The sequence below is a fragment of the Centruroides sculpturatus genome, unplaced genomic scaffold (genome assembly GCF_000671375.1).
Source record: "Centruroides sculpturatus isolate CEXI.00-Female unplaced genomic scaffold, Cexi_2.0 scaffold670, whole genome shotgun sequence".
Classification (NCBI taxonomy): Eukaryota; Metazoa; Arthropoda; class Arachnida; order Scorpiones; family Buthidae; genus Centruroides; species Centruroides sculpturatus.
This window is the reverse complement of record NW_019384923.1, coordinates 380,447-397,567: the sequence shown is the minus strand read 5'-3', so window position 1 is coordinate 397,567 and position 17,121 is coordinate 380,447. Positions and strand designations below refer to the sequence as shown.

The following is a 17,121-nucleotide window of genomic DNA, read 5'->3' as shown; positions in this document are numbered from 1 at the left end:
TCTCTTGTCAGAGGTAATCCAGTATTGTTTTGATGTAGTGGGAACTTGTGTGATATGACCAGAAGACATATTCTGCTCGACAATATGTCTTCTGGCCATATCACACAAGTTCTCATGATTTTTTTGAATGTATGAAATCAGGCAATGTCATATACATTCATTTAAATATCATTGGGCATTGATAGTGAAACTTAGTTTTTTGATTAGTGCTTGGCTCAATCTTTTCAGTCCCATTGCAATCCAAACCAAAATTTGCCCTCAAATTTCTTTTTCTTGGAAAACATATTGGCAGGTTTAGAGATCAGTGGTGCACTCAGGATTTAATATTGGAAGAGCAAAGTTAAATGAATAAAAAAGTTTTTAATTGAATTCAATAAAATTACTGCTTTTTGTGACTTCTAATTCATAGGTGGTATAGAAATAGAAAATGCAATACAATATAAATAAAAAATTAATTTTAGTTAGAAAAATATTTTTGAAAAATTTTCTAGGTTTTCTTTTTCCTTTTTTCTCTGGAAGGTGCCAAGGCCCCTCAAGCTCTTCTTGATCTGCAACTGACTAGTATGAAATCCACCATTATTATTACTTGTCAAATGCAAGAGGGTGAAGTAAGATTCATCATCCAAAATAAAGAACTTTTCAGAGAATATTTGCAATAACCTTTCTGCACTTTGTCTTTGCTAGTAATCTTTGCATGTACTGTATATTCTGTCCAGAATTATCTGCTTCTTTCAATATTTAATGTGTTTTTGTTTCAAAGCCTTGTGGAGCCAATTACATGAAATTTTCAGTTTTGGGGTAATAAGATTGAATTGAAACTTTGTCACCCTCTTCAAACATCCTCTCCAATTCTTTCATCTTGGCTTTCGCTAGAGTTTCTGCATTTCTGTCAGACTTTTCTTCTCTGTAATGATAATCCACTCTCAAAACATTAGAGAATACATTTTATAGCCTGTTTTGAAGTCCCTTCATTTGCTAAATGGTTTATAGTAAACTTTTCCTAATGTTTTATTTAATATGTAAAAAATTGTACACTCTTAGGCATAAAACAACGTCTTTTGTTGCCATTTTGAAAGAAGCAGAAAGTTGAATGCAGAAAAAGATTCTAGAATGTTCATGAGCAAAAGTGAATGTTCTTTAATGTTCAGAAGTGTTCCATGAGCTTTCAAATTATATCAAATGCAGCATACTTAACAATTATTGACTATTAGCTGGAGCCTGAGATACTTTGTATGGATTTTTTCCAGACACCATTTCTCTGTGTATATGAATTTTTTTATTCAGTTAATCAATTTAATTATGATTCCACTTTGCTGAAAAAGTTTAAGGGCTTAACTTTTTACATGAATATGCCAAATATACTCTTGTCAAGATATCTGTTATATAATATTACATATCTTAGATTGCTATTAAAAGGATTTTATCTATCATATAATATATAATATGTTAAATGTACTTGTCATCAGACAACAATGAACATGGTAACTTGTTTCGTAAAAGATAATAATGTAATATTCAATTATTTGAAATTGTTACATCTAGTTATTTGTATTAAAACTATATGGAAGTATGTGACCTTTAATATATATAATTAAAAACAGTGTTTTAATAAATACATGACATGATATAGAAATAATATATAATAATATGTAATGTGTAATTTAGCAATTTTCAAAATGTTGTCATCAAAAGTTGAACTCTCTAAAAAGTTTCAAAAATTTCAAAATTTAATAGGTATATCCAAACATTTTAAATAATATGTTAAATTATGTTTTTCAGATAAAATATAAAGATTCTTCTGATGATGATGTACATAATGCAGCCTGCCAGCTTGTATTAGAATGGGCAGAGAAATTGCTTGAAGAAAAATTTACAGCTATTAAAGATCTTGCATGGTATCTTGTTGATAATTTGTGTGTCGACAGTAGATCTGTTGCTGCATTCACACTCTTGTTTTTCAATAATGTTGATCATCAGAAAAAAGGTATTTTTATCATAAGTTTTATATAATTATAATTTTATTATCTAAACTGCAGTAAATACAGAGTGTAACAAAAGTTCCCTTATTCAATCTTTCAAATTTTTGTATTAATGATCTGCAACAAAATGTAAATGAACAAAACTCATGTACAAACCATAAGTTGTACTCAAATTTTAGAATAGATGCTCGAAGTATCCACTTTTCATCTGAAGGCAGATATCCACTCAATGATATTTATTCCTACTCACACATAATAAGTAATATTGTTGGCATGCTATTCTCTAAGTTTGCTGAAATGTTGCATTTCAGGTCATCCAAATTGCAAAAATTATTTACATGAACTCTATCTTTTAGATATCTCCATAAAAAGAAATCTGGCAAAGTTTTCTGGAGATTGACAAGTTCTTAGAAATGATGCAAAATAAATTCAGGTTCCACAAAACCTTTGAACAAGATCGTACAAAGTAGGCTTACTTAATGGTACAGCATTTGGAAAATTTTTCTTCCAAATTTTCAAACATCATTAGTAAGATTTTGTCAAAATAAGTCTTCCAAAAGTATAATTCTTTATTTTAAACTAAGCACCATACTCATATGGCCATGCTTTCTACTTTTCAGTGGAGGATACACAATTATTGCATTCATGTAGATTTGTTTAAAACACTTTTATGATTGTCACATATCTAAATAATAATGCTTTCTTTTGTTACTATTTCAACATGTCAGAAAATAATTTTCAAAATTTGAGTAAGGAAGCTTTTTGTGTACTGTTATTTTAGATTATATAATAAAATTATTTTATTTGCATTAATTTTTAATTAAGAAATGTTCAAATATAAAGTGTAGATAAAGTTTTTTAATTTCAAAAATACACTTGATTGTTACTGAATTATGTTACATTCATATTTTAATTACTGCTAACTGTCTTTTAGCTCAATGCTTTTTTATATACAGTAGAGCCTCGAAAACTTGGCACTCGATAACTCGGCCACACCCTGGCAGGGCAAAAAAATCCTCAGTTAATTAATTTTCATTATAGACAGCTATATGCCTCATAAAGTATTTTTCTGGGGTCTGTCTTATCAGGTAAATTACTGTACACAGTGTATTCATTAATTTTCATTTTCATATAGTAAAGGCACTATGCCTTCATAAAGGTTGTACTTTTCCTTTGTTTAAGGGTATTTGGGCAGTTTATTCTCTGTTGTATTCTCAAGTAAACAATACATACAAATACAGTACAGTATTTTCTAAGGAAACACTCATACTTAACCATTCCCGATAACCCGGCATTTTCACAAACTCGGCCACTCTTCGGTCCACATTAGGCCGAGTTTTTGAGGCTCTACTGTATTACATAAGTGCAGTAAAACTTCACTAATTCAGAATTTGCAATAATTTGGACCACTATTTTTTATTGTTTTCTTTTTATAATGAATTTGTTGGTTCTAATAAAGGCTTTAACAAGTATTACATTACTCTTTAGACAAATGTGTCAGTTAGAACAGAAAAAGCATTGCAAAGAAAAATTTAGTTTTTTTTTAATTCTAAATTAGTAAATATTGTGAATGACAAGAATGATATTATTACCACTACCAATACCAGCAATGCATTATAAAAGTTTACCAAACTACTAAAGTTGTTCATTAAAGTAAACAATAAAATTTGACTTTATTTAAAATTTATTTTTAGGGCCACACAACAAACATTTGAATAAATACTTTGCTAATTTGGACTTTCACTAATTCAGGATAGGCTTTCCCCAATTAGTTCAAATTAGTGAGGTTCTACTGTATTAACTTGTATTTAATTAAAGCATAGAATGCTTTTGATATTAATCTAAACATGATTTATATTTACTATTCTTTCAAGTTAGTTTTTCAGTGGTGACAAACACATTGTAATATTTTGTATCCTATTAGTTATAATTTAATCATTTTAACATAGATGTGGATATAGGATACAATCGGTTTGAAAATTTGACTCAATCTATGCTATGTCAGCGATAACTTTTACAACACTTAAACTTTAAAATTTTTATTTTTATAGTTTTTTATTTCATAAATGTGTGTGCACAAATTATTGCTGCAGTTTGTGAATTTTTTATAAGAATATGAGATTGGTGATTTAGTTTGAGAGATGCTAGTTTTAAATTATTGAAGTATTATTTGAATTTGTGATCTTTTGTGCAGTCTCAAAATTCAGAGTTCATGACTTTTTTTTACTGAAGAAACTGTGACAGGATGCACCTGTCTGAATCTGCTTCAAAACTGGCATGTGCCATACTGGAGAGCAATAATACAAAGTTTATTTACTGACAGATGGTATTCTGCCACTTACCAAAATACCTATGATTTTTTGAATACCAGACTTTCAAACCATTGGATTGGTCATATCAATATCAGGTAATGATTATCACCAGCATCTGTCATTTTCTATGCTCTCTCTTGACTTAACCTCATATGAAGTTTCATTTGGGGGTACATGAAGGATTCTGTATTTGTACCACCATTGCCAACTGCTCTGCCAGAACTGCAGACTTGCTTCAGTACTACTTTCATTCAAATTGAAAGAGACATGCAGCACTAGATGTGGGATGAAGTAGATTACAAGAGTTGATGTGAACAGAATCACCAAGGGGCACATGTCAAGAACTTATAAAAAAATTTAGTGAGTTTTCTAAATATTTACACACTATGTTCATATATTGAATACAAATCCCACAGCAATTTATTAAAACTGCTGTTGTAGATACTCTGTAATTAAGAATAAAATTAGTCATTTTAACAAAAATATTTTTAAAATAAATTTTGTTGAAGTAGCTAATTAAATTAAAATTCAGTTAAGCTATCAATAGTGAAATGATATAAAAGTAACTAAATATCATCAGTCAAGTATATATAGTTAAAATAAATTGTACTAATACCTATTGATAAGAAATCTATCTCATTTAACAATAATTTTTTTTTAATTAAGAAAGCAATCAAAATAACAATATAAAAGTAAATACAAAGTTCATGATTCTAAAGTCCTTTATTTTATACATTGAGTATACCTTGTCTACTTGGACTTTCTTTTTAACTAGGACTTCTTATATCAAAGAGATGGAACATACAGAAGAAGAGAGGCAACAGATCATATAAAAAAGTCTTTATTGTAACTTTAACTTAGCACAATAAACTTACAATAAAGACTTCTTAATACAATTTGTTACTTTGCTGGTTGTATGTATTCCCTCTCTGATATAACAAGTCCTAGTTAAAATTAATTTTAAAAAATTCTTAAATCCAGTGAAAAATGGAATATTTGTTAATGGAACAAATGTTTTCAACCATTTATTATGGCCATCTTTAGGTTCTAGAATGGAACATTATAAATGGAACCGAAAGCGAATTTGAAATTATAAGCATTTGCAAAATACAAATTTGCATAGTGAGTCACATGTGCAAAAGCATAAATATATTAAGTAAAATATAGAAAATAAGATTAAAACTTAAAAAATATTAAATACAAAATAAAATAATTAAATAAAAACAGTGAAATATACAAATATTGTGAGTAAAAACATAAATATAGCAAAAGGTGATAAAGAATACTATAAAACTTCAAATAATACCCTCTGAGCATGTGACACCATTGCAGAATCTTTACAGTTAATTGTGGTCCCTTTCTTGATAGCTTTATAAATTTCCAGACTTTCCAAATATTTAAGTCATGTCAGAGCCTTCCTTGTAGACCTTAGCAAACTTCGACCAGTAGTGGATAAGTGTGCATCACCTTCAATTTACTTTGTGAGAATTCTTAATCAATTTATTATGGTTAACCTCCAACAATTTCCACATGTAATTATTGGTCCTGATGCTTCCTCCAGAGACTACACAACCTTACTATGTAGGAACATGTTTACTTCACATTATGTGATTTTCAGTAGCTTTTTTCATCTGTCACGATTGAACCTTGCTTCTGTGAATTACATAACTTGCTCCTTTTCAACATAACTCATTCAGACAAATATCACTTTATAATCTTTGATTTAGCACACATCATTTGTCACTCTTTTTTCAGCTTTGAAGGCTCCACATATCTGCAATCTAGAAGTGTACCTATGGATAGCCCCACTTTAGTTACTCTATGTAAATGCAATGTGTGATTCTTAATGTAGAAAATGTATGATGTTTGGAGCAGGTAGTTCTTCCTGAATTCAAGAATCAAATCTTGCTTTATACCAGATACATGGATGGCATTTTAGTTATTTGGCCTTGCAAACCATCCATCTAAGAATTCCTAGACAACATTAATAACAAATCAAATGGCTTACTACTCTGCCTTGAACAATAAAGTGATTGGACAGCAATTCGAAAAATTTGTAGACCTATAAATTCCTACTGTTGTCTGTCTTTCCATAATCTTGAGAACAGAGTTAGATAGATGAAATCTGAGACCAGTATGGAAAACTTGGGATAGGAAGTCTCAATTAACTATATATGAACTTCTGATGCAAACTGGAAGTCACATTATTTCAATTCAGAAAGTTTCCCCTGTGAGGAATTAGATAGATGATGGTGTGACTCTGTTTCTAACAGGAAAAGTATGATGTACAGGAGCAAGACACTACTAATTTGAGGAGGAGAGCATATGTTTTAAATTAAATAAATTAAAAAAATATGATATCACAATGCCAGGCTGCAATTTTTAGATTTCACAATAAATAATTATTGCTCATTACCAGGTGCACATCCTTGATGTTCTTATTACCATATGTAACAGCTCTACCACTACCAACATTTATGGAAAAAGTTTTTACAAGCCATTATTCATTCCTCCATCTTCATGATCCTTTTTCTTATAAGCTAGCTGCTTTCAAGGCCTTGATTTAAAAAAGCCTATACCCATAATTTTAACTCTTGACTCAGGGACTTGGGAGCTATATCATATCTTCTGTGTAGCCATAGCATATGGTTCCCAGCAGAAGTTTATTAAGACCATCATACATTATCACCCTCGAATGAATTCAAAGTGTGATGATAGTAGGCCCTTTAGGACTGTCACCTACAACAAAGTTTTGTGTGATATCTACAAGGAAATAGCAGAACTTTCCAATTTTAGAATCATATACAAAAGGATCCCTACTGCCTTCTCATTACTCAGGAATGGTAAGAATCCCACTAACGAGAAGTTTCTATCTGGAGTCTATTTAATTCCTTTATGGCATAACAGAGTGGATTATTGCTATGAGTGTGTTGGATTGACATAGATCTATGGGCACTAGAATCAAAGAACATCAAGACACAATTAGGAAGCACTTATGTACAGTACAACTTCCTTGGCAGCTTTTGCTTGTGACTATGATGATGACGTTTCTTTCAATAGCATTGACGTACTACATTGTGCCTTGGCTCCAACATGACTTAAATATTTGGAAAATCTGGAAATTTATAAAGCTATCAAGAAAGGGACCACAATTAACTGTAAAGATTCTACCATGGTGTCACATGCTCAAAGGGTATTACAGTCGACCCCTCCTATAAGACTGTAGATACATTTCGTTTTTTATGAAATTGATGTTTTAGGAGACCTTGCCAATCACAGCCCGACACGTGTGAAGTTTACGGACTACGGCTGTTTGAAAGGTTTTCTTCCATAAAATTAATCAATTCCTAGACTAATTCGACTCAACATTTCCAAAATATGTATATTTTTTGGGGAATAATCCGTATAAACTATGCTATAAACAAAAAATCATAGGATTACTTACCGAGTGTGCACCATTCGACGTCACCATTGCTTAAGGTTGTTTTCGTCGTGGAGCAGCGCACCAAATGGCGGGCACGATTTCTGATAAGTTATTTTTCTGCGAAAACTTTGTTGAACTTTGGAGACATCATTAATATAAATAATTTTTATGGCCGTTGAATAAGAAATGTATAAAATTAGTGCTATATTAGACTTACGATACCTAATTTACATACTGTACAGACAATAGTAAACTCAACTTACTCGCCTAAACTCTCCGTAGCGTGGCATTGGACGGCGGAAAGTATATCGGCTGCCCGATGATGTTTTACCGAATTATAGGAGTTTTTTACCATGTTTGTACAGATACCGTCGCAATTTTTTCGCCGTCATATAGGAATCCGAACTATNTTGAAGGTGATGCACACTTATCCACTACTGGTCGAAGTTTGCTAAGGTCTACAAGGAAGGCTCTAACATGACTTAAATATTTGGAAAGTCTGGAAATTTATAAAGCTATCAAGAAAGGGACCACAATTAACTGTAAAGATTCTGCAATGGTGTCACATGCTCAGAGGGTATTATTTGAAGTTTTATAGTATTCTTTATCACCTTTTGCTATATTTATGTTTTTACTCACAATATTTGTATATTTCACTGTTTTTATTTAATTATTTTATTTTGTATTTAATATTTTTTAAGTTTTAATCTTATTTTCTATATTTTACTTAATATATTTATGCTTTTGCACATGTGACTCACTATGCAAATTTGTATTTTGCAAATGCTTATAATTTCAAATTCGCTTTCGGTTCCATTTATAATGTTCCATTCTAGAACCTAAAGATGGCCATAATAAATGGTTGAAAACATTTGTTACATTAACAAATGTTCCATTTTTCACTAGATTTAAGGTTTTTTGAATTAATTTTAATTACATCCAGTTTTTGGAGTATTTTTTCATTTCTAGTTAAAAAGAAAATCTAAGTATAGACAAGTTATAAATATCACTTATGGTAGCTGCTATTTCATTGTGAATGTGTCTCTTTAATACGATCAATTCAGTTCAGTAGACTATCAATATAGCTTTCAGGTTAGGTACTTCTTTTATTGTTTTGACATATGCATTTCGGACTTATATGAATTTTAAGTCCCTCTTCAGTTCAAAACCAAGGTTCTGTCTTCTAAAAACCACGGTGTATAACGGGTAACGTTGGAAGTAGTTTAAAATACAGCCATTAAAAACACTTCAAATACATTTTCACATTAACACGGTAAACTTTTAACATGTGTTCATAAAATCTTGTATAGTTACAACTTTTAAAGAATGTGTATGTTCTATAATATAATGTCGCAGCAATTATAATCTTTTTACATATTAATAATACGTAGTATATCAATATTAAAACATTTTCAAGAGAATTCTCTTGAAAATGTTTTAATATTGATATACTAGTATTATTAATATGTTGATTATGGAAATCTAAACCTGACATAACGGCAGACATAGCGGCATTTAATAATAACACATATGGATTAACTGTGGGCCTCGAACAGGAGAGCAATAAACAAATTCATTTTCTCGACGTGAACATCATAGTTAAAGGAAAGTCTATCAACACAGAGGTATACAGAAAGCCTCAGGCAGATCAACTGTATATCCCTGTGCATTCATGTGACCCATGGCAGTATAAGATAGCGGCCTTTAATAACTTGGTGCATAGAGCACACACCCACTCATCGACAACGCGGGCACTGGATACAGAGATCAACACCATTAATATCATGGCCAAAAGACATGGATATAATAGTAGGATAGCCATGAGGATCGAAAAACTGATGCATTCACGAAGAACAGATCTAACAGAACCGCAAGGGCAACAAAGTAACTCTCAGAAAGACAGAATCCTAATCACTTACAATCCGTACTTAGAAAAAAATATACAAGGAGATCGCCAAAAGAAAACAAGCCTCCTTAATATTTAGAAGATGTCCCACTATATTTAGAATGCTAAATAATGCAAAAGACATTCCGCACCAAAACAAATTAGCAGGTGTATACAGGATCCCTATAAAGGATCATAGGTGTGATAAAGACTTAGTATACGTGGGATCCACAAAAAGATTGTTGGATGTGAGGATCAAAGAACACAAAGCAGACATCCTACATAAAATATATACTACAGCATTAGCGCAATATGCCACGGACCCTGACATACAAGCTGTATTTGACGAGGCAAAAATAATTTACACCACACAGCTAATACACCATTTGCGCTGGATGGAAGCGATATATATCTATAAAACAGCAAGAGAAAACGAGTGTATAAACAATAAGGATGAACTATCATTATCGATAGCAGGGCAAACTCTTATTTACGACACTTGAGAGGCCAAAAGCGATCCTTCTATCTACAGAGCATGCGCAAGTTTAATACGATGATTGCACGAGTTCCCTTAGAACATTACGTTCAGATTTTCGAATAACATCGATTCTACCCGATTTATTCACCTGAAGAAGAACTAAGTTCGAAAACGTTTGTGAAAATATTTGGAAATAAGCACTGTTTTGGTTTACAGCAGAAGTAAGTCGTTTATTCAGTAGCTGTGGAAAAGGATATTAGTATAAATGTGCTGTTGTGCTCAGTCAAAAGTGTGTGATTGAAAAAATGAGTGAGGAGTTAATATCAAGTTTTTCATCAAACTTAAATCTACAATGAAAACTTTTCAATTATTTACTGATACTTGCAGTGAAGATTGTGTGCCTTATGTATGTAAAAATACATGGCAGAAACTGTTTTCAAAAGGTAGGAAAAGTGTGAAAGATTATGACTGTCTACATCAGTGGTATCCAAACTACAGCTCTTAGGCCTAATCCAGCCCAATAACATATTTGATGCTTGACTTATAAATGATTGAAATAAGCCTACATTTTTATATATGGAATATATAAATATATGTGGTCTATTACCTACTATCTACAACTTTTTGAATGGCAGAAGAATGGCAATTTGTTCTGCCATTCAAAAAGTTTTGGCACCACTGGTCTACATTATTACCTTGTTTGATATCAGGGTGTTGAGATGGAAGAATAGGTTTCTTGTAGTCAGATTGTCAATCAAAATTTTAAATTGAAATCTTGACTAAATTGTATAAAACAGGGAAAAGGAAACAGCCAGAATTATGGCAAAATAAGTGCATCAGGCTAATATACCATCCTATAATGCTTTTATAATTATAATGTTTATAACTAATCAATCAAATACTACAATTTTTTTTATCTCTTTATTAACCAGATTTACTTCCAGCAACTTCTTTCTCTTTCCATTGATAAATTTATCTTAAAGAAATCTATCTAACAAAATGGATTAGTAGAAGGGGGAAAAAATGATAGATCTCTTGAATAGTCTTACAGAAAATGAGCTGCAGCATTGTATGCACCTGTGTCAACTACTATGAGGACTACTTTACAAGAGATCAGAAATAATTTTCTGAGTCATGTAAATGAAAAAGCAACAGCATCAGTCTTAATTTTTATGTTTTACCTCAAACATACATATTTAATTTTATCTTTCTTTATAGATTTTAGGAATGACAGAAATCTTTCATTGACTGCTTGATTATTCTCCATTTTTTTTAATTAAAAAACAAACATACATAGATAACATGTTAATACATATTGAATTTTTTTTTAATTAAATCTTATTTGATACCAAATACAAGTATTTTAGGAATAGAGTATGAAATTATATGAAATTTAATTAAATTTTATATAATTTCATACTTCAATTAGAAATCTTATATTAGGAATAAATTTTAAATGTAATTAATAAATATTTAATAAAGCATTAATTCTGTCATATTGAACTTGTTTTCTAGGTAATCAGGCAGCAAATTTATTAAAACAAGTTTGTGGCAACAGAAAAAGAGAAACTCAAATTCATCTTCAGAGAAAACTTCAAGAAAAAGAACTGATTAAGGAACAGAAGAAGAAAGTCCAAGAACAGCGACAGATTACAAAATCAGTTGTTCATAAAACATCTTCGAGGAAATCTCAAAGATCAATAGGAAAGAAAACCGCTGCATCTGGTCAACAAAATATTACAGATAAACAAATCTGTAATAATTCAGAACTATGTGATAATTCTATACTTGAAGAGAAGGATTTCTCTTTAGAAGTTGATCAAAAAGTTAACTTTAATAATAATGAAAAAACAGATGATAAAGAAGGGAAATTACATTCCTTAAGTACATCAACGAAGTTTAGCACACAGCATTTAGATATTGCATCAAATATTGAACAAACCTGTGATGATAATGAAATTAAACAAAAATTAGATAAAGTACCTATTCCACGAAAGGGGGGTGCTAGAACTTCAACAGTATGTATTACTCCAGGTATAATAGCTGTTCCTCCTGTACAGATTACTCTGCTTGGTCCCCAGACATCTCCAAAACCTCAAAAATTTGAGAAGAAATATAAACGTATACAACCTAAATCTACAACAAATAAGTTAGTGAATAGAAATTCTACATTGTTTCCTCTACAGACAAAGCGATCAAATAGAAGACAGTTAACTGAAACTAATAATCAGAGAGATAATAAGTTGTCTAATTTATGGAATCAATCAGATGATGTAAACAGTGAAAAATCGTCAGAAGAATCTAATGGGACCAAAATTATATCTTCACCCACTAATAATAGTACTCTGTCAGTTGTTAATGATAAAGCAACTTTTGAAGTTGAATCAGTGCTTCCTGTTACATATACTGAACTTGATAATAATGCTATTAATCTCAATGGACATTTAAATTTTGATAATTCAAATGAATTAAATGTTAATGAGCAAATCAAGAATGTAGACTTGCATTCTAAAGAAAATACAGGAAATACTAGTTTTACTTTAAATAAAATATGTGACAATTTTGTTGCTTCTGATGTTTCTAATATTAATGAAATGATGTCATCCATGAAACGCCATTGTGAAGAGTATGATTCTGAAGCAGTTGCTTCAAAGAAACCACTTTTAGAAAATATTCTCACTGTTAAAAATGCAATTGCATATCTTCCTACCTGGGAAAATAAAGAAGGAGATGCAAAAATTGATGATGGAAATAAATTGCTTCCAGAATCTTTAATTCAAGCAGTTTGTTCATCTGCTAATGATGAAAAGAACTGTAATCAAGAAGAAGTGAGCATTCATCAATTAGAAACGGATGCTTTAATTGAATATTATGATATAAGTAGTGAATCTAATCAACTATTATTTGAAAAGACAGATTTATGTAATAAGGATATTCCACAGCAAGTTCTGCAGAATACTAATGGGCAAAAGCAGCAAGCATGTAACACTGCTGCTCAACTATCTCAGTTAAGAATGTTGTTAGAAAGAAATTTGCCAAAACCATTAAGTAAATGTAATACAATTAGAAATTTCAAGAAAACTGAACAGTTAGAAACACCTGAACAGTCTTCTGTGTCTTCATTTTTATCTTTAAATAATGAAAGTTTTGATGTTAATCATCAAAATGAGAAGACACAGGAAGATTTTAATCAGATAATAATAAAAGATGCTGATAATATGAATGAACTGTCTGGTAATTATGAAGATAAACTGACAACTGTCTGCTGGAGTGACACCAATGATCAGAACATTACAATACAGAAAGAAAGTATATTGCCACAAACAGAAACTCATCAGAGTGAAAGTTTATCAGAAAAACAAATTATTTCACATATTCAAAATTCTCTTTTATCTGGTGAAAATTCAAATGATGTAAATATAATTGGTAGTAATATAGCACAGCCAGCAATGATTATTAATACTAATGATGTGAATAGTTTGAATAATACTGTTTGTATTAGTGAATCAGGTGTGCAACAGTTGCAAAGTGTTTGTAATTCTAAACAAACTAGTACACATACACAAATACCCTCCGTTCCACCAAGTCCAAATGCACGCCGTCTTGCATTTAATTTTCTTCCAATTTCTCCAAGACAAACTCCTATATTGGAAAATAATTCTGCTGGGAGTAGAGCTTTAGCATCACCAGTACCATCCACTTCTCAATTTATTACTACAAATATTGTTCATAACAATATGGTTTCTGTTGCAGTGGGATCTTCTCGTCCAACAAGTGCTGCCAGCAGTCCATTTGTATCTCCTAGAAGTACACCAGTACCATTATCAAGATCTCGTCATAATTCTGGACAGAGTGCATATAGCACTCCACGCCAGACTCCCTTACAAAATTTTGATTCTGGAGTATCTTCCATATCTACATCACCTTTCATATCTCCACAACCAACACCACTTCCAATTAGTCGATTACGCCACAATTCAAGTCATAGCCAAGGTCGTACAGTGACATTTAATGCAGTTGGAAGTCCTCATGCTTACAGTCAAACACTTTTTTCGGGATCTCGTTCAAGACACAATTCTGGGCCCGGAATACCACATCAACTTGGTTCAACTATGTCTCCTAGAAGTGCTCCTCTCTCACCTATGGTTAACGATTGTTATTCACAAAATCAATTTTCATTTCCTTGTGTGGGAGACACACCCACATTGCGTTCTAGACATAATTCAGCTTCAAGTGCTGCTCCTCTTTCTCCAGTCTCTGAACAAGTATCTCCTCCAGCAAATAATGCTGAAACATCTATTAATAATGATAAGTTTCTTACTTCTGATTCTTCATCTCAATACTCTTCAAATATTAATAAAAATCAAGAAACAGATTCACAGGCTGAAACTTGTACAGATGATAAGAATAATGGAGAAGTACCATATCAGCAATTAAAATCTTTATTGAACTCAAAGATTTTATTTTCTCAAAATAATACTAATTCAAAACAGCAGCATCAGCCAAATATTACAGTTCAATCTGAATTGAAACAATGGATAAATAATCGTCAACGGCACACTTCAGGACCACTTCTGTTTCAGGAAACAAGTCGAATTACTGATCAGTCTTCTCAAGAGATTCAACTTTTATTACGAAATTCTACATGTACAACTCCTTCTTCATCCTCCAATAGAAGTCAGTCTGTACCACCTTATCAAATGTTGCAAAATCTGATTAATCAGTATAGTCCCATTACCAATATGGATAACACTATTTCCAAATCTCATCCAACAACACCTATTATTAGGAACTCTTTTACTTTTCCACCCAACAAATTGAATAACAGTGCTCTTTCTGTAGTAGACTCGGCTGGATTTGTGCCATCATCACTTTCTCCTGAAGAAATATTTTCGCCACAAGTAACCGATCAAGATGAAGTAATAGTCAATGGTAACCAGTCCTGGGATAATCTCAACAGAGAAATTAGTAGTGCAAGAAGAAACATCTCAGATATCTTGGAACAGCAGCAGGAAGATCTAGATATGGCATTGGATGATCTTCGAGATTTTGATGCAGACTTTTCTCTTCAAGACTTCAAGCTAGCCCAAGAATTAGAAGAGATGAACCCAAGTGAAAGTGATTTGTCATAAGTGTGAATAGATGCATTATTATAAGATTTAATGTGTTAGTTTCAATTACCTCATTGGTGCATTCAGCAGATAGTCAAAAGTGATTAGAACTTAAAATGGTTGCATGTCAAAAATTTGAAACTTAAACTAAATGTTCGCATCTGGCTAAACACATTCATTTCTGAATAATTGTTGAATAAGTGGGTAGAATATTCTGCATTATCGTGTATATTCATTTACAGATTATGCTATTAATTGCCTGTTAAATTCATTTGTTATATTGGTAGCAAAATGTAACATTTTATTTTTCACTAGATAATGCAAGAGCGAGTGCAAGTGACGATGATGACGATGCATGCTCCAAGCATTCATCCAAGTATACTCATTTAGTTGCATACCTTTTCGTGACATTCTTTATTATAAAATCTTGTTACGTGGAATAAATTTTAATTTTAAATATTATTCATAATTTAAAAACATACTTTTTAAAAAAGATTTCACATAAGTAATGATAATCCAAAGAATACATGATTGTTAGTTTAATACTGTTGGTAAAATTAGATATATTAGTAATATCGTTATGAATTTCTAGAGGGGAAAAATTAACTTTATCAAAGAATGTCATGTTCAGGTTAGCAGTTTATTTCTTGGATACAAAATGTATAGTTAAACAAAATCGTGTCACTGAATGAATCCTTTATTATAACTTGCAAAATGTAAAAAGAAAAAAAAACTGTTTTTAATATTTTATGAAATGAGCTCTCTCTCTCTAAATGTTTTCACTGTTTTTGTGAATAAAAAAAGCACGTATTTACTTATATTTTAAGTTACTTTGAGTTAATTATGGTATTACACATTATATCCATAAGATTCTCCTAGAACTGGTAAAAAAAAAAAAAGATTTTGTGATTTCTTCAGATTTAGAAATATTACTTATGTATCAGTACTTATGATTACTTAAAATCAACCCTGTTCTCTTAAACTGATTTATGAGAAAAAGAAGATACATAAAAATATGAGTTTTAACATGAAAATATTTTTTCATAATTATGTTGTTCCATCCATCATAATTATGTTGTTCCATCCATCAATTTCATCATGCAGTTGGATACTGCATGATGAAATTCTAATAGAAATATCCATATTAATTTAGAAATATGCATTTAGCAATATATTTCTTTATATATTTAGTCAAAAACAGTTTTTATACTAAAATAACTGATTGATTTTTTAGACAACTTCAGTTATTTATTTTTTAAATTGTAATTCTTAGTCTTGTTAGAATGTTTAAAAATTTAAAGGTCAAATTGTCAGTATCAGTATTTGCAAGTCCAAAAACAATTACAACAAACAGATTCTGTTGTATTTAATGTTATCAAAATAGTATCAAAAACAAATACAATTTTCAGATCTATTTATATATCCAAAGTTTCAACTTCTGTATTTATTAGGGTAGAGGCATAATCCTGACAATTTTTCTGATATACCCTGTATATTAAGATGTTACAATAGATCAGTGTTTCTCAGCCTCTAATGAATTGTCGTCCCCTTCAATAAAACCATTACGTAGTATTGCTCCCTTCACTTCAAAATTCTGATGTTGAGGGCCAAGGCTAACGCCAAATTCGTACTGCATTGAATAGACTAGTGACTAGTATAATGTTATTTGTTTAATTATTGTACGATATAATGAATAAAATATCTAATTATTCTTAATATAATGTTTTTACTATATCGCCCAGAAAATTGTTTTTTGCCCCCAAAAATATAAATTGTTACTAATCGCCCCCACAACATGGAAAAACGCCCACATGGGGGCGATATCGACCCCGTTGAGAAACACTGCAATAGATGAAATATATTTGCAATTGAAATTTCTTGGAAGGCACAATTTTCTGTGAAACAACAATACAATTTAAAGAATTAGTGCCT

General features: G+C 31.0%; 1 protein-coding gene across 1 annotated transcript in view; it reads left to right on the top strand.

Moving 5' to 3' along the window:
- LOC111631880 (DNA-binding protein RFX7-like) overlaps positions 1-16,009 on the top strand; it is a 53,066-nt gene extending 37,057 nt beyond the window's left edge. Inside the window, exons 6-7 of the mRNA XM_023376216.1 lie at positions 1,780-1,984; positions 11,594-16,009. Of these exons, the coding sequence (XP_023231984.1) occupies positions 1,780-1,984; positions 11,594-15,210 (3,822 nt within the window). The 3' untranslated portion in view covers positions 15,211-16,009. The remainder of the gene's footprint in view (positions 1-1,779; positions 1,985-11,593) is intronic.
- Positions 16,010-17,121: the final 1,112 nt, after the last annotated feature.